Below are 26,425 nucleotides of genomic sequence, written 5' to 3'. Positions count from 1 at the left end.
AAGGCTGAGGTCCTTCTAACCCTCCTATATTTCATATGCTCTCAGTACACTGAAGGATTACTGAAATTAATGGAACTACTTCCACAATTCATGGGTAATACTTGTTTAAAACTACAGGGAGGAAGTCAAGAGTAACAAAACACACAGCCTGGGGATGTGCTTAATTACTTCATTTGAAAAGGGCTGTAGTCAAAATCTGTAGACAAAAACTTTCCACTAATTCTGCCAACTCTATCAGCTTTCATGAAAGAAACTCAATTATCTGTTTTGTCTTTCTAGAAGTTTGGGTTTTTTTTTTTCTTTCTAAGATCCTCAGGGTGAAGCTGAATAGAAAAGTCAGCAAATAATTTGTCACATTCCTTCAGCCAGTGTACTTTGAAATCTTATGTGAGATATCAACAGCAACAATAAACACAGCAAAACAAATCCTTATGCAAGCCAGTACAGCCATTATTAAATAATTTATTCTACTCAATCAGTTAACAGATGTTTCTCTGATTTCATGAATGAGGAGAACATATCAATTTGTTATGAAAAATAAATCAAGGGTAAACTTAAATATATATATATACTTAGAACTGTAATTACTACAAACAGTTGAAAGTAACTTACAGTCATCATCAGTTGCATCTGTCTCCTCAATCAATGTGCACTCTATTAACGACAGAACGCCTCCTGTCTATGAAAACAAAGTACATTTTTCATAAATTGAGACATGTGCTCCAATTCGCCATTATAGCTATTTTAAAATATTGATACATCTTACAGTAAGATTCTACAATCCAGAGCTCATAGAAAGATATATCAATTTCATGATGTACATTTTTCAAGAACTAAAACCAGCTGGATCTGATATTACATTTTCTTTAAGCAAGCAAATCAATCATATGTTTAAATGTGCAAATTTTTTTTCATTATTACCATACTATAATTTGTCTCCCACAGGCTTGTTCGTAAGTTCCAGAAAAGGTAACTAGAATTTCATAATTTCATTCTGAATTTAAATAAAAATAATACATGACTTTTTGAAAGATTCAGTTACACTTCATTTACTTTGCAAAATACATTAATTATTTAAAGAGTACAAAGTGAAAATGCATACAGAAAGTAACAAGAGAGATTTTCTAAGCAGTCCTGAAATATCTCTGATATGTCCTTGTCAGATTAAAATTTTGTTCAACATACATCAATCCACAAACTGCCATTTTACCTTCATTCAAAAGCGAACCCAAGGAAGACTGATTCTCAACTAGTGTAACCAGAGCACTCTAAGTAGAACATTCACTTTAAGACAATATGCTGCCCAGGAAAATAAAACCGACTTCAAATATTAATTTTATTACAGCTCTGGAAGTTCTTTCATAGTTCTATGGGGTGTACTGGCTGATTATTGCATTGTAAACAGACTTAGAGCCACTACTGGCTTATACAAAGGCACTGATGTACTGTTTCTAGCCCCAGGTTTATTAAATCACGCACCTCCGGAAAAGTGTATTGCAATGAGAAACACATCATCTCACTTCTGTTCATAAGAACACAAAATCTCAGTTCAGAACAAGCCCCCCCCCCCGCCCCCCCCCCCGCTATATTAAAATTTCACTGAAGCTTTATTTTCATTGAATTGAAATACAGAATTGAGTCATAATGTGTACCTTAAGGAGATGCAGTTTTCCTCCTGAACTTCTTGTACAAATTAAAAAATGCTTTGTAAATAAGAAGCACTGCCTTTCTCCTTCCTTTTTCAAGGATAATGATCCCAGACGAACTTTGCTAAGTTTTCCCCTTTCAACTGAAGGGACTTGAATAAGAGAACCTGACAATAATCAAAATAAAAAATACACTGTGACTATAACAAGTGTTAATCTACCAAACATTTTGGTATTAAATCATGCAATTTTTCATTCTAGTAAGTATTAACACACATTAATTTCCATTAAAAAAAAAAAAGGTCATTTATCTTCTTTGTACCAGTTCATTTTGGGTTTCACGACAAGTTCACAGATTTGTACTTTTTTTTAACGGAAGTAGTAAATCCATCTCTGTAACCACAGTCCTAGCATCAAGCAAACAAAGTCTGAACTAATAGTTAGTTAGATAGTTGTCAAATTTTCGTACAACTCTGAGCTACTAACATGTTAATCTGAGAACAAAGCTGAACGGCAATCTCCATTTTTCTCAATTTTTGGTAATTGCTAGATTTGCAAAGGTACACTAGTTTCAAGCCAAAGAGACAGAGGGAGAAAAACAAAGGTTTTGAAGGGAAACATTTGTATGGAAAGGAAGGTTTGTATATATGTATGCCTATAAGTAAGAGATGCAAATGAAGCAGATCTCTTATCTTGCATTGTGTTAGAGTCAGGGCTACACAGCTAAGTTAGAAGTGTTACCAGTCAAGCACTAAATTGAATCTCATTGCATTAAGTCTGAATTTGCAATCTACAGAATTCCAAAACAGAGAAGTTATGCTTCCATCTTGTTTGTTTGTTCAAAACCATTCTCTCACTAATTTTTTGCCTGCTGATATCATGATCACTTTTATTTTGGGTCTGGAATCAAATTTGATAGTGAAGCACAATTTGAAGATCATGTACACAGACTAACAGAGAAATTAAGATTACTCTGTGAAAAAGCTACTGTTGTTCTACATCACTTTTTCCTACATTTATTTCCTTATTTGCACTTAAATATTAAGTTGTTAATACATCTGAGACATAACAAAATATACACTGATCAACTTACAACATTCTGTTGTACTTTGAGAACCACTACATGTTCAGACTAAATGAGTACACAATGATTTGTGCCACAGTAATAAAACACAAAGAAAAGCTATACTCTAGAAATCTGTAAACCTATGCAACACCTTTTAGATTCACCTATATTCTACAAAAAAAAAAAAGGACCTGAAATATTACTATTTCATAGTGTGAAGAGAGGCTGCGTTATCTCCTTTCAATAATGAGCTTAATACTCACAGAAAAAAAAATCTACAGAGTTGAAATCTAGCAAGGATGTACTGCATTTCCATCAAGTTCTCATGATTAAAGAAATTGAGCATTTGCCATGTCGTAGATTCTACTACAGATTTCCTCTTAAGAAAATAAAAAAAATTGTTATGACTGGCCAATGTACAACTACCACAACCAAGTGAGACTAATTTTGAAATGTTCATTAGTAATATGATGTAAAAAAAAACCTCCATTCTTTTGAAATAATAAAAACTTGACTGCACATGATGCTGAGTAACTGGCACCAGTTGATAATGCTTTCAGCAGGTGGAATTGGACAGGACAATTCCCAAAAGTCCCTTCAAACCTCAACCACTCCATAATTTTGTAATTATGACATATTCGTTAGCAGAGGTAAATTTAGTGCAGTTGACGATAGGAAGATCAGAAAACATATTTGATGGCCTCTGAGGGGCCTCCAGAAGACAGTTTTCTGGGTGTCAGCCAATGCTGGATGGCAGATCAAGGTCTCCGTTGCCTTAGGCCATTAAAGAATCACAGAATCATAGAACCACAGAATGGCCTGGGTTGAAAAGGAACTCAATGATCATCCAGTTTCAAGTGCAGGGTCACCAACCACCAGACGAGGCTGCCCAGAGCCACATACAGCCTGGCCTTGAATGCCTCCAGGGACTGAGCAGCCACAGCCTCCTTGGGCAACCTGTTCCAGTACGTCACCACCCTCTGAGTGAAAAACTTCCTCCTAATGTCTAACCTAAACCTCTCCTGTCACAGTTTAAAACCATTCCCCATTGTCCTATCACTATCCACCCTCATAAACAGCTGTTGCCCCTCTTATTTATACGTTCTGTTCAAGTACTGGAAGGCCACAATGAGGTCTCCCTGGAGCCTTCTCTAAGCTAAACAAGCCCAAACAAGCTAAACAAGCCCTTCAGCCTTTCCTCCAGCCCTCTGATCATCTCAGTGGCCCTCCTCTGGGCCTGCTCCAAGAGCTCCACCTCCTTCCTGGCCCCAGGCCTGGATGCAGTACTGCAGATGGGGCCTCACAAGAGCTGAGTAGAGGGGGACAATCACTTCCCTCTCCCTGCTGGCCACCCTTTTTTAATGCAGCCCAGAACACAGTTGGCTTTCTAGACTGCAAGCACACATTGCTGGCTCATGTCCAGCTTCACATCCACCAGGACCCCTAAGTCCTTCTCTGCAGGGCTGCTCTGAAGGAGATCTTCCCCCACTCTGTATAAATACCTGGGATTACCCTGACCCAAGTGCAACACCCTGTGCCTCATTAGGTTTTCATGGACCCACTTCTCCAGCCACTGGATGGCAGTACATCGACTGCACTGCCCAGCTTGGTGTCATCTGCAAACTTGCTGAGGGTGCACTCGATGCCATCGTCTGTGTCACTTATGAAGAGCACTGGTCCCAAGACCCTGAGGGACGGCGCTTGTGACCGGCCTCCACTCTGACACAGAGCCACTGATCACAACCCTTTGGCTGCAACCAGCCAACCAATTCTTAATCCACCAAACTGTCCATCCTTCACACCCATGCCTCTCCAATTTAGAGAGAAAAGATGTGGTGAGGGACCATGTCAAAGAGAAGAAAGAGAGATAAAGAAGATATTGTTTGCCTTGACAGAGGGCCTAACAATATAGTCTGTTTCAAAGTAAGAGGTAGGCAAAAGGAGACCCCAAGAAATCTGAAAGCGAATTCATAATTTACTGTGCAAAGCACTGTCAGAAATATTTTTGTTTGGTTGGTTGGTTAGTTGTTTTTTTTTTTTGGTCAGAAATAGGTACCTATTTCTCCACAACCAACACAAAGAAGAGGAGCTTAACTGAAATTAAATGAGGTGGACATCACTCTTAAAGTGACCCTATAATCAGATGTGAAAGGAAAATGGGCTTGCCATTATTTCATCAGCTTGAGTCAGATTTCTGCACTCATACAATGTCATATGCTTTAAGATTTCTAAAAGGTAAATTGTGATGCAGCCTTTCATAACATGCAGGCTTATCCACTGTCCTTAACAGTATTCCCAGAATTAAACCTGAAATTGATTTACTTAAATCACTGGTTTGACTTGGGTCTTACATACCAACATTCCAACCTTTACAGATTGATTTTCACAGAAAAATTAGTAGGCTTCCACTGATGAAACACTGGGTGCACAGACAAAATTATATTAGTCAATTTTAAGGGAAAAAAAGGGAAAAAGCATCATATGCATTTAAATATAAAATACCGTAATCACAGTGAAAAAAAAAAAAAAAAGTTTAAGAAAATTTCATGGTACAAGTCAGTCAAGGAGAATCAGCCCCGTAGTTCTCCAGGGGTGGCTGTAATGTAACAATTCCACATTTTTCTTGAAACCACATTCATAACTCCTGAAACACCTCAATTATAGCAAACACATACATTTAAAGAACAACAGAGTAACTTAAATGTGACCACTGTACAAACAATCTCAGAAGTTACTACGGAAAGTTTCATAGTTTGGCTAAATAACCTCAGAAACACTACAGAATGGATTTCAAATTCTAAACAAAGCCTATTAAACTACCAGCTTTGCATATGATTCTATTTAAATACCAAATGTTCTGATGATGCTATCTAAAGAAGATCGCATGAAGGGATATACCTAAATTAAATTCTCAAGCTTCCCTACATGTATGTAATGCTTTACAGTGCTTTTACCTCATTAAAATCCTTCCCTAACAGACCCGTAGCTACTCCATCCAAAAATACTACCTTGTTAGAAAAGATCAAGAAGTAAATTCTTATATAAACGGAAAATAGGCTTCAATTATGAAGATTTTTCATTTGTTTTACCATTAGAGTGAGCCCCCCCAAGTTAAGAACTACAATCCATTTATAGTTTCAGTTCAAGGTAGCACTTACTTTAAATTACAATTTTGTGGAGTACAGTAAGAAATTTATCTCCTGATATCACAGGATGGTAAACAGGCCATTAAAGAATCTCTGATTTCATGTGGGCCAACCCTCCCTGCTCAAGCAGGGCCACGCAGAACAGAGCACTCAGGCTCACGCCCAGGTGGCTTCTGAAGACCTCCAAGGAGGAGACCCCACAGCCTCCAGGTCCTTGTGCCAGGACTCCCACGCCCCCACAGAATGAAGTGCTGCCTGATGGTCAGAGGGAACCATCTGTGTTCCAGGCTGTGCTCAGTGTCTCTTCTCCTGGCAGCGGGCACCACTGAAAAGAGTAGGGCTCTGTCTTCTTTGCACCCCTCTTCAGCTTCTTATACATGTTGGTAAGGTCCTCCCTGAACCTTTTCTTCTCCAGACTGAACAGTCCCAGCTCTTTTTTACTCTCCTCATAGGAGAGGTGCTCTAGGCCTTTCAGCATCTTGGTAGCTTTGCACTGGTCTTTCTACAGTTTGTCTATGTTAGTCTTGAACTGGGTGACCTAGAACTGAACACAGTATGCAGCTACAGCCTCACAAATGCTGAGCAGAGGTGGAACGAACACTTCTCTGTACATGATGGACCTAAGCTTCAGCAGGAGGAGTTTCCAAAACCACCAAGAATAAAGAATATGGTATGCCTCTCCCTCATTCTTTTTACTAACTGAATTTTATTAGATGTAATTCTACCTCTCTGGAAGAACAAGAAGCCTTCATTTTCTTCATGTTTTTCTTCTTGAAGTGATCTTTGTATCCATTCCCGGACTTTTAGTGAAGCCCAAAAATGTACCTCTCAGAAGATGGAGCAAGTATATCAGGTATTGGCTCATTCTATGACAAGGTGACCCGCTTGGTGGATGAAGGTACGGCTGTTGATATGGTCTACCTGGACTTCAGTAAAGCCTTTGACACTGTCCCCCACAACATTCTCGTGGAGAAGCTGGCTGCCCACAGTTTGGATGGGCATCTGCTCTGCTGCGTGAAATGCTGGCTGGATGGCCAGGCCCAAAGAATTGCGGTCAGTGCAGTTAAATCCAGTTGGAGATTGGTCACAAGTGGTGTCCCTCAGGCCCTGGTACTGAGGTCGCTTCTATTTAGCATCTTCATGAGCAAGGGGGTTGAGTGCACTCTCAGTAAGTTTGCAGACGACACCAAGTTGGCAGGGAATGTTGATCTGCCAGAGGGGAGAAAGGCACTACAGAGGGACCTGGATGGACTGGATTGATGGGCCAAGGTTAACTGTATGAGTTTCAGTAGGGTCAAGTGTCAGGTCCTGCATTTTGGTCACAACTACCCCAAGCAACCCTACAGGCTTGGGGAGGAGTGGCTGGAAAGCTGCCTGATGGAAAGGAAAGGAACCTTGATGGACTGATGGACAGCCAGCTGAATATGAGCCAGCAGTGTGCCCAGGTGGCCAAGAAGGCCAGTGGCATCCTGGTTTGTATCAGGAATGGTGTGGTGAGCACGAGTAGGGAAGTAATCCTGCCCCTGTATTCAGCATTGGTGAGGCCTCACCTTGAGTATGTGTTCAGTTTTGGGCACCTCAGTACAGAAAGGATACTGAGGTGCTGGAGCAGGTCCAAAGAAGGACAATGAGGCTTGTGAAGGGCTGGAGAATATGCCCTACGAGGAGCAACTGAAGGAACTGGGGCTGTTTAGTCTGGGGAAGAGGAGGCTGAAGGGAGACCTTATTGCTCTCTTCCAATATCTGAAAGGTGTTTACAGCAAGAGCAGGGCTGGTTTCTTCTCACAGGTGACAGAACGAGGGGAAATGGCCTTAAGTTGCATCAAGGTAAGTTTAGGTTGGATATTAGGAAAAACTTTTTTGCAGAAAAGGTTGTTAAGCACTGGAATAGGCTCCCCAGAGACGTGGTTGAGTCACCATCCCTGGATGTGTTTAAAAACCATTTGAATGTGGTTCTCAAAGACATTATTAGCGGAGGGCTGTTAGTTAAGGTAATACGGTTAGGTTGTGGTTGGACTTAATGATCTTTAAGGTCTTTTTCAACCTGAGCTGTTCTATGATTCTATGATTCTGGCACTATGAATTTGAACTGTTCCTGAAGCACTGATTAAAATGGGAATGACAGCTCTTTTCTTTCTTAGCAACTGCTTTATTGCTTAATCATTTGACAAAATTTCAGGCTACTCATGCACTTTTGTCCAGGTGATGCATCAGCTGACATTACCATTTTGACTGACCAGACAGCCTTTGTCTCTGTGGAGCTGTAGGTAATTACAACTGAAGATCACAGCCTGTTCAGTGTATAATAGTGTCCCATGTATGATTTACCATTGCTTGCTGTTGTTTTTCATGGTTCCTCAATAATGCAGTACAGAAATGGGGCACAACTATAGTCTCAAATCTGCCCAAATTTGAGCATTTTTAACTCATACTACACAGTCCACTAGACTTTAAGGATGTTACCTGTGCCCAGTGCAGTGACTTGCCCAATGATGGCAATGTGAACCCTGCTGTTTTAAATGCAATTATTTTCATAGGTAGCTTTTAAAGAGAAGTCTTACCTTGGCGTATAAAAGTTTGACTAGTATCTAGCAATATATCACAGCCTTCTACTATTGTTCTTTCTATGGCCAGATTCTTCCGGATGTTTTCTGTGTCACTCACTTCATCATGCATTACCCTGTCAGACACAATACAAAATGTACTTAAAACTCCCCAAAATATATCTTGCAATATGTTTCAAAAATATGTATGCAAAATATTTCATCTCATTTCATTTGAACTTTTGACAGTGTACGCATAAAGAGATGATAATGTCCTTTACAACACAAAAGATATATACATACAGCACATGACTAGTCCAGAGCGAGTTTCTTGCTCTGCTTTGCCTTCTTTCAAACCATCGTTGCAATCATTTTTTCAGCAGTGGAACCTATTCTGTCAGAGTTGTTCTTAGACTACTCTTGAACGCATCTGACAGATGCCACCAAGATGAAAATTGTTCAAAGCTGCTAGAAGAGTACTTTTTGATGCTCACTAGCATCCACAAAACTGGAAATGTTTCTTAGTTCTTTGTGTTAGCTATAAAACACATTTTAGACTCCCTGACCGTGGTTTTAGGTTCCTGGTCTGGTCTGCTTCAGTTTACGATTGAACATACCATTCACTTCCTCATTGCTCCCTGTAACAATTACAACTTTAATGGTTCATCTCTTAACTTCCTCCTCTTCAGTATCTTTAATGATGACCTGGATGAGGGCACTGAGTGCACCCTCAGTAAGTTTGCAGATGACACAAAGTTGGCTGGAAGTGTCGATCTGCCTGGGGGTAGCGAGGCCCTACAGAGAGATCTGGACAGGCTGGAGAGCTGGGCTGGAGCCAATGGGATGAGGTTCAACAAGGCCAAATGCCGGGTCCTGCACTTCGGCCACAACAACCCCAGGCGACGCTACAGGCTTGAGGCAGAGTGGCTGGAAGACTGCGTAGAGGAAATGGACCTGGGGGTATTGATTGATGCTTGGCTGAACAAAAGCCAGCAGTGTGCCCGGGTGGCCAAGAAGGCCAATGGCATCCTGGCTGGCATCAGAAACGGTGTTGCCAGCAGGAACAGGGCAGTGATTGTCCCCTGTACTCAGCTCTGGTGAGGTCACACCTCCAGTACTACGTACAGTTTTGGGCCCCTCCAACCTTGGAGCGGGTTCAGAGAAGGGCAACAAAGCTGGTGAGGGGTCTGGAGCTCAGGCCTTATGATGAGCAGCTGAAGGAGCTGGGATTGTTCAGTCTGGAGAAGAGGAGGCTCAGGAGAGACCTTATTGCTCTCTATAACTACCTGAAGTGAGCTTGGGGTAGGCCTCTTCTTTTGTGTAACTGGTGACAGAACTAGAGGGAATGGCTTCAATCTGCGCCAGGGGAGATTCAGGCTGGACATTAGGGAATACTACTTCTCTGAAAGAGCGGTCAGGCACTGGAAGGGGCTGCCCAGAGAGGTGGTGGAGTCACTGACCCTGGAGATGTTCAAGGAATGTTTGGATTTTGTGTTGAGGGATATGGTTCAGTGACAACTATTGGTGATAGGTGGATGGTTGGACTGGATGATTTTGTAGGTCTTTTCCAACCTTGGTGTTTCTGTGATTCTGTGATTCTCTTTCTAAGTATCCTCCTCTTGCACAGAAAAGCAGTTTATTCCAAGACAGACCTTAACACAGAAACTTGCATGATGTTGCGATATTCCTGAACTGTGACTTGACTGCACTGTCTCAAGCCTATTCTTCACTCACATCTACGATAAATAAGCCATAATGTTTTATACATATGGTCCATATCACCTGCTTTGTGAGCAGAAGAGCATCAGTCAGTTTGAGCCTCCAATTCTGAACATTCAGAGATAAATTAGTTGGATGAACTCTAACTTATGAGATGAAGCAGAGTCAGTGCTATTTCTTCTTATTATACACATATACACATAACCCTACCCACAGACATTGGCTCTAAGGGGAAAGGAGGCATTACTTCTCTGCTTCAAATGGCCTCAGAATATGGCAGACCCTGCTTACACTGCAAGAAGAAAACACAGCTAATTCTTCAGAAGTCTTTTCAAAAGAAGCCAGAGCATTAAAAGGTGGTGGACATGCCATTTAGCTGACTGTATTGAAGATGCAGCAGGACAAAAAAGAAAAATTAATAAGCTCCAAACTGATAGGTAGTTTGTCCAACGTAGCGACTCTGTCTTAAAGGCATTATAGATGTGAACAGTCAAAAGAATGCAATTAACAAGAGCTATGAAGCAATTACGCATTTACAGCTACGTATTTTACAGGGACTTTTTTGGTGAATACTCCAGATATTCAAGGCATACATTCTTGTTCATGTAGCGTGTCTTTGTTCACAACAGAAAGATCTGTTTCCTAATGATAGCAACCAAATTTCAGCCCAGGCTGACAGAAAGAAGCATCTAAGACCTGGAGTTTCTAGGAAGATATTCATTTTACAGGCTTCTATAGTGAGTACTAATTATGAAAATACATCTTTAGCTCCAGTTTATTTGGACTTCTTTATAGCATATGTGATAGTTCATTAACACATGCAAACTCAACACGGATTGAGAACTCAGTACTTCTCAAGACCCTGAATGATCTCCAGCATTGTGGAATATTGAAAATGCCCTTTAAAAAAAAAAAAAAAAAAAAAAAAAAACTGTGAAAAAACATACATATTTCTTTATATAAGGAAAATTGCTCATAACGGTAGGTGGTTTCTATAGCAACTTTGTTCTCCCCTACCCAAAATACAAAGTACTTGTAGATTTCTGTTAAACAAAAGACTAGAAGAGTTTAAATATTACTATTTATTTCTTTAGTTTTCTGGACTTTGGTTCGGTTTTGTTCCTTTTCTTTAAAATATTTTTTTTTAAAAAGAACAAAACCAGAGAGAAAATTCATTTTACATTTCAGAGTCTTTGCTTCAGAATTATTGAATAAAAGCATAGAAAGTCTCACCTTGAAAGTTCTTCTAGTTTGGATTTTGCAAATTCAAGGCTTTTTCGTTCAACATGTTCATGTGGTGTGTGAGCCAGGAGCTCATGAAGCGTTATTATGTATCTAGGAATCTTAAAATGAATTAGGAATAGAATCAGTAAATCCTTAAAGAAATAATTTTGATACAGTTTTGTTTTTTGTTTTTTGTTTTAAATACGAGTGATAAAATGTAAGTGATAAATACTAAGTGATAATACATACAATCTAAACAAGACTACCAAAATACTGAACTTTTTGGTCACAGAAGCTGCATGTGTGCGTGTGTTTTCAGTCTGAAACAACATAAATTCAATTCAATATTGTACGCAAAAAATCAGAGACAGTAACAAGAATAACACTGAATTTCTTATTTTCTTGCTGTTATTCAAGTGTCAACACAGAAAATTTTCAAAACATTCTGGCAGATCCACATACACCTTACTAAAATTGTAATAGGTTGCAAGCATCTAGATTTTTTACACGCCAGGTGGTGGCCTGTTAGCATACAGATGAAATAATTCACATTGTACTAATGGACACTGAAGAATATGCAAGATTTGACAGTTAAAGGCCAAACAGAAGCTTAACCATCCTGATTCAAACTGTCATCACTTAAAGCACATTCATGAATGTTAAACAGAAGCAAGTGACCCTGCAGTAGTATTTATTTTTAAAGAATAAGAACTATTTAGAAAGTGGAGAGATGCTTTCTCCTATGCAGAAAACATCCTCATCACAACATTATTCATCACATATCAATAGGACCCTCTCTCTCCCCTCTAAAATCCCAAGGTATTTTTAAGTTCAATCAAAATTTTCCAAACTTTATGGTATACAGGCTAGAAGCTGAACAAATACACTGTTAGAAGTAGCAGTGGCCTTCTAATTAGGATAACAGGGCTGACTAGTTCTAACACAATGGCAGTGACCCTTTTTTTGAGGGGGGGAGAACTCCATTTGCCAGTTACTGAACAAACTGCTGGGATTCACCACTGACATGGTAAATAAATTATGTCAAACATAAATGTCACAAAACCATCACACTAGTGTTTCAAAGACTTTTGATAACAGCTGCAAATAATTAATCCATACATATCAACAGAATATAACATAAGGCTAATGAAGTTTTCAAATACTTCTGCTGTATATATTTTATATTCTAAAGACCAGGTCACTGAAGAACAAAAGTAGGAAGAGGGTTTCAAAATATATTTCTCCTAAAATGCTTGTGATTGCTCTAACTTGCTGTACCAGTTATATTACCCCTGTTTGGACTGTTGTGTATTCCTGCAGCAGGTCAGAAGTCAATAATTTGTTTCCCAACTTTTCCTTTTTTGTTCTTTCGGTACTAGCCCTCACCCAACATTCTCCTTGCGTATACACAGGATTCTTAATAGATTTGAGTCATTGTAGTTTGAGAAAAGATCTCTATAAGCAGTTTCTGTATAATAATGAAATACATAAAAACTAAATTAGTTTGCATGAGACTACTTTTACTTACGCAAGAAACACCTTCTATCAATCATGATTTCAGTAACACAAAATGATTCAACAAAACGTGAAAAACAAAGAGTGAAAAAAATGTACAGAGACTACCTGAAACATGGGGTAAGTAAGGAAAGTTTCCAGCATTCGCCCCTCACATGCTGGGTTGGCTTCATATTGCTTCAAGAGTTTGTCAAAATCTCTGTTTTGCTTACAATTTGCCAGTACTTGTAGACTATACTGATGATTCCGAACAAATTCTTGATATATGTTCAGCATTGGCAGCAGAATGTCAAATAAGTCAGCTAGAAAAAGTCAAGAAATGCTTTTTTTTCCAGCTATCCATGTCTTGGAATGTATTTTTTAGAAAAAAACAAAACTATTATGTTCTATGGAAGTGAATTACTGCAATCAGTTATATTTCCAATATATTCGGAAACATTATACTTTGTTCTTTCACCTGTCAAAATAGAGTTGTTCTGATGAGTTAATAACCAGACAATTTCACTGCAAATGCAGGGGCCTCTGTGTAAACAATGCTCATGATCAAGGCTAAAACAGAGGAATTCTCATCTGGATATCAGGCGTGTTATACTACTGCCCATGTGGTCACTACACCAAACCACACAGTACTAGCTCTACAAAAGCATTTCATTCAAAAAGGACACAGTCACTAAAAAAAAAAAAAAAAAAGAAAAAAAAAACTCACAGCAATTAAAAAAAATAATTACAAAAATTGAGAAAGTATAACAACCTGTAGAAATACTTTAAAAAATACAATAGTAAAAAATACAGCAACTTACCTAGAATTAAGGTAGGCCAATTAGCAATCCTTGCTTTTAAACCTTGATGAAATATTTCATGAAGAAACATGATTGTTTCACTGAAAAACAAGTATTTAAAGAAACAAAAAAAAAAAAATTCAGGTCTATTTGCCAATTTACAATTCACAAAGAAGCATTCCTTCTTGTTTACTGGTGCATTTTTCATTTCAGTAGGAAAAACAGAAGACAGTTATTATTATTATGGAAGTAAACATTTTATTACAATGTTTAGATTTTTTAGTGCAGTATCTTTACTAAATACATACTAATTACCATGGAAAGCATATCTTAACTGCTTAATCTTTTAAATAAAATAGTTTATTAAATAGTATATTCCACATAGGTTAACGACTAAGTGTTCCAAGAATATCTCTGACAATGTATCAATAGTTTTAGAAAACCTCTAGCCAGTGGCAGTTATAGGTATTCTCACAGTACTCTTCAAGATCTGAAGCTGAGAGCTTTCCCAGAATGTGAACTTTGAATAGCACTGTACTTGAGCTCATGTGATCAGCAGAAGGAGCTTTAGAGGCATCCCTACGGTAAGTGAAATCATGAAGAGTTCAGTGATCATGAATAAGACGTTATGAAAGGAAAGTCTGTCTCGTAACTGAAGAAACAAGTTGTTCTCTTAGAAGTTTGGGGCAGTTTTGGATGCAGTCCCAATCCTGTATCAAATTCTATACGGCTGCTGGCTTGTTTTTACATACTCGTTACAATAGCACTAGGATGCTTAATGCAGAGAACAATTCTTTTTTGCTGGATACAAAAAGACAAGCAAAAGAAAAGGAGGCTCCTTAGGCACGACAATAGAAAAAAGAAAATATGACATACTCATCCTGAAGGTCTTATCTGAATCATATGAGGCCACTAAGTACAATTTCATTCTCTTAAGAGAAAAGGAAACAAGAAAGGTGACAGAAAATTTAAGAGAGCTGCTCAGTAAGGCATTATTTATGTTTTCCTTCCTCTAGCACAGCAGCTACAGAATGTAAGGAGGCAGATAGGACTAAATGGCTTCAAACAGAATCACAGACTGCAACTTACCTCTTACCCTAAGGGAATGAGGTCCAACTCAGACACATTACTTATATCACAACAAACAAACAAAAGCAAAACTTCATTACTACAAAAACAGACAGAATGAACAGGAGTGGTCAGAGGAACCTCCAAAAGCAAAAATAAACATACCTATTAAGGAAAATGCTACTAACATCATCATGACTGATAGGTGGCTTCTTTGAACTTGCAGCCATTCTTAAGGGCCTCAGAAAACAGTTCACAAGAACATAAAGTTGATGCACATATTCAGATTCAGCCTCAACCATGTTAAAAACTATCTGATTCCTTTTTCTCATACTTTCTGCATGGGGAGAACAAATATAATCTTGGACAATAGTCTTCCATTTTCTTCTACATAACCAGCCTCTCATAAAGCTCTGAACCTAAAAAGGAACCAGGCAGAAAAACAGATGAGAAGAAAACTTTCATGACTATTTTTAAGTTCTTCTCTCAACAAATAACCTTCTACATGAAAAGACTCAGTCAAAAAAATCTGTTGTCCTCTAAACTATTTCTGATCTATAATTGTTCCTTAATAATTCTTTTAGGTATCTATTTTTAAAATAAGTCCTACAAGCATTTTGTAATATTCGTAATATTTCTTGCTCAAAAATTGCTTGAAAAGACAACCTGTACACAGCAAGATTTTATTACAGTCTCAAAAGTTCAACCTCTTTCTATCAGCACAGTTATCCTACACACAGGTTCTTTTAACTCCTTTTATTTCTCCTTACACATTTATCATTTTCTTACACCACCAATCATATTGTGCAATGTTTTTGTGTAAGGTATTTCAAGACAGACTTCAATATCAGCATTGACATAATTCTGAAAAAGCTGCTAAGCTCAGTTTGATTTCTTTTTTGTAAAGATATCACTTGGTGTTTGTTTCCAAAGTACATACACAGTTGAACAGCAGACCTAGATGAGAAATACTACCCAGAAAAAGTAGGTTTGGGGTATTCTTACAATGATTTTCTATGCTACAGAAAAACCTACTTAAGCATAATATCCACTGAAGTTATAAGTGGATTAAACATCTACTCCTAGTCACAGAAAACTTCAGTTGCCCTGACCTTGATGTGACAACCATTTGTCTTGAAAGAGAAATGGAAAAATTCACTGATAACAGTTTACACTGAATAAACAACTTTAGAAAAAAAAGAAAAAAAAAGAGGCCCAACTGTCAAAACAATGAAGATGTAGAAAGCAGTGAATCAGAATCAGAACTCTCCGTGTACGAAAAGGGACAATTCTGTCTTTGTTACAATGAAAAAGAATATTCACATAAGGGTACCAGCTCAGTATTAACCCTGACTCCGACTACTTGAAATGGTTAGTGAAATGCAGCAGAAGGAAATGCAGCAGAAAAGAAATTATGTAATCTGAGAGACTAAGCACTGTGAAAATTTGGGTGACAAATGAAGGACCACATCTTCAAGCATGATTTCCATTTACACTGTACTAGGATTTGTGGGAGTCATCTATGGGCACAGTTCTGGAGCCATTTACATATAGCCTTAAGCAATGTTACCAAAAGCTTTGCACATAAATACCATACAAACTGGGACAATTCTTCATTGACGTTAAAAACACTGGCCATATTCTCCTAGAACGACCAACATCAAATCGACCAGCAGAAGAACTGAAATAATATAGCTCTCTGCATTGCCAATGTTCGTATTCCATATGCAGTGACAGAATGTAAATTATTCTCTCATTTTTTATGAACACTTTTACAAGCAAGGAATATAAACTCACTACGTGCTTGATTCTTGGCCTCTGACCTAATTTCAATCTTCACAAGCAGTTGAATGAAATGTGCAACCTTCTCCAATAAACTGAATATATACCAAGTAAAAACAAACACCTAGGTAAGAAATACACTATGGAGTAAGTACATCTTTGAAAAACAGAAATTGATATAATTTAAATAGTTTGAGTAGGGTCATGGCAAAAAATATCTTGTTAGTTGAGTGTGCCTAATTAAACAGTAACCGAAGACAAAACTAGCGGAAAACAAAACAAGACAGACTAAAATAGAAGAAAACCTCCCCCGTTCCATTTTTCTCCTCTCAAACACAGAGTGGTGCATGTTTACCTTTTTAATTTTTTTAATATCTGGATCCTCATCTTCCTGGTTGCCTTGATAAGGTCGCATTCTTTCTTTTGTTTTATTTAGAGCTATAATCTGATAAAAACAACCAGTCATTAAATACTTTTTCAATGTAATGAAATTCTTTCTTACGAAACTAACAGAAAAATAATTTCTTCATCTTCTAAGGCTCTTCTTAAAGTTTGACTAAGCTGCACAGAATGACAAGCGTATGTTTGGTCACAGGGACATAAATACAGTTCTCAGGAAACAAATAAGGCTCTTGATACAGACGGAAAAAGAACCAGAAGACAGCTGGTTCTCTTCTCAAAATGAAATGCGCATTTCACACCTCCTCAGATCAAAACTGCAACAAAACATCTAATACTCAGTGAAATAGAATAGTTTGGACCAAACTCACTGCTCAAAGACAGATAGAAAATAGTATCAGTGGTATTCATATTGCAAAGTAATATGTAAAGTAATAAGTAAAAGTAATCCAATCAGTATACCAGTCCATAATACTTGTAAGAAAAAAACCTAGCCAAGGATTCACAGGAGGAATATTCCATATTGATTCACAAAGATTACAGAAATATTAAAAATTATTATAATGCACACAGGAAAATATTAGAATTTATTGATTACTTTCTCACATACTTCTGATTTAAGTCTTTCAATTTCTGTGTCTTGATCTTCAAGTTGATGTCGAAGCTGATTGGCTGCAATCTTTTCAGTCTCTACAATTTGGACAAGATGAATGTACTTCTGCATCAGTACTTCCCTTTCAATCAGAATATCTGAATAACTAGAAAGGAAAACAATTAATTCAGTAAAAACAGCAAAATGTTCTCTTTCATATCCATTTCTGGGATAGTGACAGGAATTACAAAAATGTCAAGAAATCAGAAAAAAATCCTCGTTTTGTCTAATATATAATGAAAAGCTTAATCACAAATCATCCAGAGCTACAAAATATTCAATAATCTTTTCAGATATAGGGAAATATAGAAGCGTACCAAATCTTCCTTGAGCAACACAACAGCACTCACTTTTTAAAAGCTTCCAATTCCCAGGTTTAGCTCAAGAATTCTCTTCAGTCAAGTTCTTTAATTATTTTAAGGGCTGCTTTTTCCTTCTGTTATTTGGGGACATATGCGTACAGCATTTAGCATCTCAGCTGAAATGCTTCTCATTCTCTCTGTCTGTACGGAAGAACTCCCATCGTAATCCTCAACACCATTATTTTGCTTTGCTAATACCTACTTAAGAGTTTTATTCAAAGTTTATCCAATCTTCGTAGTAACAGGAACTGTGGTATCAGTCCCTATAACTCTTAGCTGCCAAATCATCAACTTCAGGTAAAGAAAGAATCAGACCTTCTTATGCAACATCTTAATCAGATTCTTTTTCCACGTGATTCAATCTCTCTGACAAAGACAATTTAAATGTGCAGAAAAAGCACAGTCCTATTAAGTGCCTGCTTGCTGGAAAATGATTCAGTAAAATCTACAGACACATGCAGCCTATTTACCTAGGTCTCACGGAGATTGTTCTTCTCAGAGTCAAATAATTAGCCACTCATCCTGACTGACTAGTGTGGTTGACACACTGGAGGGAATGGATGCCATCCAGAGCAATCCTGACAGATTTGAGAGATGGGCTCTGTGTGATGCTCATGAAATTCAACTAAGCCAAGTTCAAGGCTCTGCACATAGGTCAAAGCAATTTCAACCACAAGTTCCAGTTGGGCAGTGAGCAGACTGGGAGCAGCACTGAGAAGAAGGATTTAGTACTGGTGGATGAAAAACTGAGCATGAGCTGGCTATGTGTGCTTGCAGCACAGATAACCAAGTGAACCAAGTGTATTCTGGCTTGCACCAAAAGAAGGGAAAAAGAGGTGATCCTCCACCTCACTTTCATGAGACACAACCTAGTATTCAGCTTTAGGACCCCCAAAACAAGAAGGACGTGAACGTGTTAGAGCAGGTTCAGAGGAGTGCCAGAAGCATGACCAGAGGGCTGAAGCACCTCTCTTATGAAAAAAGGTTTAAAGAGTTGGGGTTGCTCAGCCTGGAAAAAAGAAGGCTCTGGGGAGACCTCATTGCAACCTACAGTATCTAAAGGGGCCTGCAAGAAAGCTGAGGAGGGACTCTGCAGGTGTTCAAGCCTGGGCTGAATGAGTGCAGTGTAAGGTGTCCTTGTGTGTGGCAGGGGGTTGGAGCTACATGATCTGCAAGCTCCTTTCCTTCTCAACATATTCTACAGATCCATGATTTGTAAGACAAAGACCAAATTGCAAAAACATGGGAGAACTAAGGTCCAAACCTTTGGCAAAGGATCTTTTATTATTTTATGATCTATAATCACTGAAAACGCTGACTATCACATCTTTCCTACTGTCATGGTAGTACAGGATTTGATGGAAGAAATTTTTGGATTGCATGTGCTTTCCTTCTGAACTTTTTTCTACTTGCTACAGCATATATTTTATTTTACTTTTGCTATTAAATGCTGCTTTAAAATGTAACAATGTGCATCCTCTCTAGTTAATATTTTTTTTCCCCTATATATTTATGGCTAATTCAGTCAGCATAACCTCAGTTACACATTGCAGGGGCAAACTATTTAGTACAGCTATTAAATTCACTGGTTAACCTGGAAAGGAAACTTAGATTTAAAACAGTTAGCTATCATAAAGCTAAAGTTATTCCTCCTTGAATGGATTATGAGAAGGATAAAAAGGAAATTCAATTCCATTGCATTTATTTTTATATTTTAACTACTGCAAACGTAAAAAGTAAATGGCCAGAAAAGGACACTGAACATCTCTTCTGAAAGATAAAATATAATCCCTGAAAAAATGTATAATGGAGGAGTACATATATCTTCTGTGGAATAAACAGTAATAAAGTATGAGATTTAGTGCTTTACAGATGTTAATTATCTTTTTGGCTTACAAGAATTCAACTTTTCCAGAAAACATAGTTCTCAATCTCCTTGCACTTTAAGAGGCATGATAAGAAGTGTCTGAGTTAGAAACACAGATAGCACCTGCACATTTACAACCATTAAGAGGTGTTACAGTGATAAAAGCAAATGTAACTGAAAACGTAGTTCCTACTGTTTGCAGAATCAAGTAATTCACATTTAATATGAAAAGCAGCCTCTTCTACCCAGAACGAGACCCAAACAGGTGACAAGCCCTTTTTTTGGATCAATCCTTTTCAAAATTGTCTTTCTTTCTTTCACTACAAAATGTTTCCAATATAGAACTTGACAGATTTGGATTTGCTTTTATTTAAGGCCAGAGAAAACATCAAGATGTAGCATCTTGAAGGGTGAACACTTCCTGCGATCTTAACATAAAATTCAAGAGTAATTGTACATGCAATATTTTTTGTCTTTTTGCTATTTTTATTTTCTTCCTTTAGGGGAAGAAATTTCATCCAGATTTTTCAAGTTCTTAAAATGCGTTAAGCTATACTTCTGCAGTCTCGCTTCGTAAGGCCATAAAAACTTTACAGCAAAAGATTGATTTTTTTTTAATTTTTTTGAGATGCCTATAGACTACTTTGCCGAGCTAGTGGTTTGATGGCATAAAAAGTCAGTCTCAGGATAGAAACCAAATACTTCATTCACTGCCATAATTGGTAGTACAAAGAGAAGTTAGTCAGAACAGCCTATGCAATTACAGTAACTTCAAATGGGCTAGCCATTTTCCTTCTCAAATCTGCACTTGCTCTGGGAAATGAAAATTACAGGATTTTGGAATAAACTTTACTTAATTCCAACAATACTCTCATCTGCATTTCTCATCCATCTCTACACTTAAGATTTAGATGTAACTCTTAAATTGCTATTCTGTGTATCGGGCATAATCTCTGGAGCCTTCAAAGACACAGCACGGTTTCACTAGCAGATCAGCAGACTTTTAATTAATTACATACAAAATCCGTTAATAAAGAAAACAATGCCGAAGTCTTCAACTGTCAAAAAAAGATGAAAAAATCATAAAGCAACATGTGAACAGTCTGGATCTAGTTCTCTTGTTCAGGTACTGCTTCAAAGAAAAAAAAAACAACTGTTGTGAACCATAGTTTTCTGCAGAGTGGTATCTATAGAGAGAAGTAATTCTGTAAGGTTTTAACAGTAAGTAGCAAGAAAACAGAGCTACTTGAGAGGTGTCTCATTATTAGGAACTCCCTTGTCTCATAGCAGATAAAGGCTTCAGTACGCTAACTATACAAAAACTACATAAGCAGCCAAAAGCACTAAGGTTCTGGCAGTGAACCTCGCCAGAAATACTTATGGTCCTATCAAATCACCCTAAAGATCTGAAGTGCAGAATGCAACCCCATCAACTCTTTGTGAAAAGCAGGCAAGATGGCTTTGGAGGTGTGACATAAATAAACTGCATGTACATCTGCCCTTATGAATTATTTTCAAGCAGCTTTGGTCTCCTCATCAAAGGAGAAAAAGCTTCCAGACAAGGTGTGGAGTTTACTGTCATATTAGCAGCCACATTATGGATGGAAAAGGTTACAACAGAACCTACGTAATCCATTGCTATGACTGCAATCAATGTGGCTTGTGAGACAGCCTGTACATAAGTACTGTTGACCTTTAATGAACTTCTGATGATACAAGATTTCAAAGACAATCAATGGCTTCCAGAGTTTATAGAGCTGTGGCTTACTGGAAGATATATAAGTAAAATGGGCTTTCAGATACACACTGACAAATGTTTAGAAAGACCATAAAAACAGTGTCTGTTGATTTCCAGTCACGCAACTGGGAAATGGCACTTGGACTATGAATGACTACAGTAGTCAGGATGGAGAGGGCGGCACAGCAGGACTGCGTGACATATCCAGAAACGTGGCTAATCTGCATCCCAAATGGCTCATTATTTTTAGTACAAGACCATTCAAATTGGGAAATGAAAATAAAAACTGGAACATAAACTCTTAAAAAGGTAGACCCAACAGCCACTGAAAGCTTTGTGTGCCCATGCCATGGATTTGGGGAATGGCTTTCTTTTGGACAATGGGTATGCTGGTGATACCACGCTCTCATGGGACAGTGAGACAATCCTGAAAACACATTTCATTGATCAATGCAGTACCCATCAAATTTCAAAACACAGGACCTGCTACAACTCATACTAAAAAACAAGCTGTTTCAACTGTCCTAGCACTCCTTTATTCAGGAAATCTGACTAAAGGAATTAATCTGTAATGAACTCAAATAGAGAGGTACATTATTCCATTATGCAAAAACAGGTCAGAATTCAACAGCAGCTATGAAGAACAGACCAAATACAAAGGGAACATACACACCCCTGAGCTGGGGATTCTCTGAGCTCCTGGGAATTTGCAGCTAATATGTCTTGGAGAAGGGGACGCTGGTGAAAATGCAGATATTTACTTAGAAAACAACTACCGCACCAATCACCTAGACAGCCATAATAACAATAAATAATGACTGCCTCTGGAGTTTTGTGTCCACCTAATGTGCTGTGTGCTAATGTGGAAATGACAGAAAAGGGAAACACAATAGGAACCTATCTGCCAAGATGAACAAGTTCCCTTAATGGGCTAAAAAAGTAGTTTGCAACAGCACTAAGATACCTGCTCCAGGAACACAGCCCTCCTGGGGGAGAAGACAGACTTCTATGTGTAAGGAGCATAGGTGATGCCATCCTCTCTGGTTCAGTGTCTAAGAGTAGGAATGTTAGGGTGTGTGATAATTACCTAATTTTAACAAATGCAAATAACCCAAGCAGATAAATGAGCCCCTTGGCCTGGCTACTCCCACAGCTATCACAGGAGACCAATCAGCCCATAAAAGGTCATTTGCCACACGAATGGCCAAAAGCACAGGCAGGGAACACCAGTCTCATCGTCAGTAATATTGTCTGGCTGTGCCCTACCCCAATCAGCACAGTATGCTCTATCTTGTCAGTAAACTCAGTTTCTAACTCTTTGCCTGAGTGAGAAGACTGTACACGTGCTCATGGAGCTTTAAGTGTCAGCAGCTAAGGCAACAGACAATGTGACCCTGTGTGTCTGCAGTTTCAGGAGAGCAGGAGTGTGCGCATACGGTGCGGGTGTGCACGTTCAGGGTGCGATCACTACTGAGTGTCAAGCCCCACTCTCCAGTGGGTCAGATCAGCTCCTTGGAAGCTAGGTATTGATTAGTCTGCAAGACTGGAATCATCAGAGCGTTGCTGAGATGGCCTCTGGAGGTCACAGAAGACATAGTTCAGTTACTAGGAAGACCATAAGGTTGGGTGATTGACTGATAAATGTATCTGCATGCATGACTTCTGAAAATGAGCTTCCCACAAGCTAGTTAACAGCTACGCTGAGTGTGTAAGGTCAGATACAGGAAACCCTCACCTCTGAGTGAGGGGGACTGAAAGCTGGCAGCTGGAGAGGGACTGACGGGCTTTGGGTCATGCTTCCAATTGCTAGCAATGGAGGACCAAGGATCCAGGGCCAGTTCCTGAACAGACAGGTTCCTGTGTGCCAACAAGACTGAGCAGTAAGTCTTTTCTTTGAGGATTGTGGATTGGAGGGCATATCATATGGTTTAAACAGCAATTTAGCTGGAAGAAACACTCCACTCTTTTGCCCCACATAGCTTTTCCAACCAAGTGCCTCCCATTCCTTTGTGTGGTAAACACAGGTGTATTGTGTGGATGTCTAGTAAACAGACTCAGAGAACTGAGATAGATTAAAACTATGCTGGCAAAAAAATATGAAAAACGTAATTGTTTTTAGTGAAAATCGGTTTCCCAATTAAGTTCACGCTTGTGGCAGCATGAGGGAAGGGCTGGCAAAGGTTGGGAAAGAACTGCTATCTTATGAAAATGACAGCTTCCAGCAGCAGTGTAGACTTGTACAGGTATAAAGCATACGTGAAACTGCAGCCTGGGATACTTAACTCAAGACTTTCAAATAAGGTAGACTAGAAATTTGATGAGGACTTCATACAATAAAAAAAGAAAAAAAGAAAAGAAACGTAACAGGATTTCAGGCAAAGTGAATAAATAAATAACTAAACAAATAAATAAAATTAAAAGAAGAAATAGTAAAGAAGGTAAAAAAAAAAAAAAAAAATCAGTCTCAGTTTATTGACAGAGAAATATATTTTCAAAAAGGGCCAAGTTCTGGAACAAAAACCCAGGACAGAAATCCCAGAATCAGTCACAGACAGAGGAGCCAGTGGTTGCCAAGAATAAATCCCCCAGTCCAGAAACGTAACTCCAAAAAGCGAAACGCTTCTCTGTCACTCTGAATATTACTGAGAAGTCAAAACACTGAGAATTAAAACAAAATGAAAAGAGATGAAAAATGGGTATGAACATGGAGCTCACAGTGAATTGAGTCCCAGTAGAATACACTGAATTGCATATGCCATTGTCAGATCATAAGCCATCCATTCCCAGATGAGGAGGAGGTACTGTGGAGGGGAGCATAAGCACTGCAGCATCTAGCTGCAGCACACAACAGCATGCCAGCTCTCAAAGACTGTACAGTACTCCCCAAATGATAAGCAGCAACATCCCACCATAGCAAAATCTTCCAAGAAACAAGGGACATGTTTATCCCTTCACAACAGAAAATGTTTTAATTAATAATTTGCATCCAGACAAAATACCTAGTTCTCAAAAAGGGTTGTAGTGTGTACTGGGATGGAAAGGCTTATTTTTTCAACTGCAAATTAGATAAAAAATGGAAGAGACTCTGACGACTGCCAATGTGCATTTTGCAAAAAAGTCAGGGAAAGCAGTCAAAAAAATCACATTTTGTATGCATCAATCAAAAAACCCAAAAAATTAAAAAAAAAAAAAAACCACAAAAAAACCCCAAAAACTAACCACAATGAAACAAAAAAGGAAAAGCAATTCACTCCTGTTTTGTCTCATCTAAAACAGGGATTATCACAGCTACTGATTACAAAGGGACCCTCCAGAAAGTAAATGAATATTTCTAACATATTCACACAAAACAAGATATTCCAGGCCTTAAATTTAAAGGAAGAAGAGATGTTCTCATTACCTCTTCAATTTTTTTTACCTAAGATATCTAAGATACTGAAAGAAGTATTTTCAAAACGCAACACAAACTGTCATTTAGCAAGTCAAAACAAAACTGTGAGAGAAGGGTCAGAAATGTCTTATGCTAGTCTCAGACAAGCAGTAACACTCAAACAGTTGCTACGGCTTGTCCCCATATGTCAAAAATATAGACAAATTCAAACAAAAAGTCTACATTGGTGACACAGGGAAAAAAATAATCCCTGAGACAACATTGTTTTATTTAAGATGGCAAGAAAAATGTTAGATAATAGCCTAAAACTATTACCTTTCACTTTATCTTTGGTAAAAGACCCAATGCTGAAATAACTAGGTGTGTAACCACAAGTCTTTTTTGCTAGGCACAACATAAGGCAAATAAAAGAAATTTGCACTCAAGCAGGATAGCATTAGAATAACAATGCAAAGAGTACCATCTTATGCTGTGTGTTGAGCAGCTAAATTTCAACACAGTCTTTGTCACTTATTGGCATTCTGTCAAAATAAGAAGAATGTAAGAACACAAAAAGCAGTGTTCAGGTCCTTGGAAGGGCCTTGCCAAGAAATATCAAACCAATGCAGAAAAGCACATTCAAAATCCCTCACATGACACAGGGCCCTGAGAATACCCCTCATAGTCCATGTCCATAGTTTCAAGTCATAATAGCTGTCATTTCGGACAATACGTGCAAGTAACAAGACTAGCTTAAGACCAGCTTTGTCCAAAAACGGTTGCCTATGTTTTCATTTGTGTGTTATTTAAGGTTGGTTTAATATTTTGCTAACTGCTGCCCTGGAAATTCATGTGGGATGTGTTTCTGAACTGAGCCTTCCAATAAGAAATTTTAACTCAGTGTTGTGAAGCCCTTCTTGCATATGTGCTTTTTAACCAGGCAATAAGCTAGAAGAAAATTCTCAGAATAGGGAACACACCATAGGATCCTGCTTACCCTGAATGCCCTTACCAGAAAGCAAAAAATTCAGTCTCCTTTCTTCACTTGTTTTTTATCATAAATCACAGCAGAAATTGACCTAAAATCAATAACAAGTTGAACAGTTCTCCTTAATAACACAGGTGGCATGGAAAGAAACTCCAAAACCTGACAGCTTCTCAGCTCCTGAACTGTATTGTCACTAGCAGTGCTACTGCGCAAAATTTGGCTCATCTAGTACCACAACCCAGCAGGTGCTCCAAGAAGGAGCAAAACCTGTTCAGTTAGGCAGCAATACTAAGAAAATGATAAAGATTCAAACACTAGATGTCTAGAGGACATAAGGGCTAGAGCTTCAGGGACTAATTTCAGACTAATTTCTAAATTAAATGCTGCTATCTGGTGTTTTTCATTTTCTTTTTCATAAAGCACAATCACTTTCATTTACATGGCTTAAGTTGTAAGTAATTCAGAAACTGTCTTCTTCCTCAAAGTGCTACCATGATAGAGTAGATTAGTTGAGGTAAGTGTATAAGAGAAGAGGCTGGAGAAAGTGCATTTCAACAGATA

General features: G+C 38.3%; 1 protein-coding gene across 6 annotated transcripts in view; it reads right to left on the bottom strand.

Annotated features, from left to right (window-relative positions):
- RASGRF2 (Ras protein specific guanine nucleotide releasing factor 2) overlaps window positions 1-26,425 on the bottom strand; it is a 123,768-nt gene that overhangs the window by 63,051 nt on the left and 34,292 nt on the right. For 3 of the 6 annotated variants that reach the window (XM_042866105.1, XM_042866106.1, XM_042866109.1), the window contains exons 3-11: window positions 17,486-17,645; window positions 16,844-16,933; window positions 14,872-15,125; window positions 13,660-13,739; window positions 12,968-13,161; window positions 11,354-11,463; window positions 8,420-8,538; window positions 1,653-1,813; window positions 613-679 (exon numbers count right to left, since the gene is read on the bottom strand). In XM_042866105.1, the coding sequence (XP_042722039.1) occupies window positions 613-679; window positions 1,653-1,813; window positions 8,420-8,538; window positions 11,354-11,463; window positions 12,968-13,161; window positions 13,660-13,739; window positions 14,872-15,125; window positions 16,844-16,933; window positions 17,486-17,645 (1,235 nt within the window). Of the gene's footprint in view, window positions 1-612; window positions 680-1,652; window positions 1,814-8,419; window positions 8,539-11,353; window positions 11,464-12,967; window positions 13,162-13,659; window positions 13,740-14,871; window positions 15,126-16,843; window positions 16,934-17,485; window positions 17,646-25,888; window positions 25,956-26,425 lie in introns of all 6 variants that reach the window. The other 3 variants (XM_042866107.1, XM_042866108.1, XM_042866110.1) reach the window with 2 other exon arrangements.

Source organism: Lagopus leucura, unplaced genomic scaffold (genome assembly GCF_019238085.1).
Source record: "Lagopus leucura isolate 7727_CA_CO unplaced genomic scaffold, USGS_WTPT01 Super-Scaffold_810, whole genome shotgun sequence".
In the NCBI taxonomy this organism is placed as follows: domain Eukaryota; kingdom Metazoa; phylum Chordata; class Aves; order Galliformes; family Phasianidae; genus Lagopus; species Lagopus leucura.
This window is presented reverse-complemented; position numbering and strand designations above follow the sequence as displayed.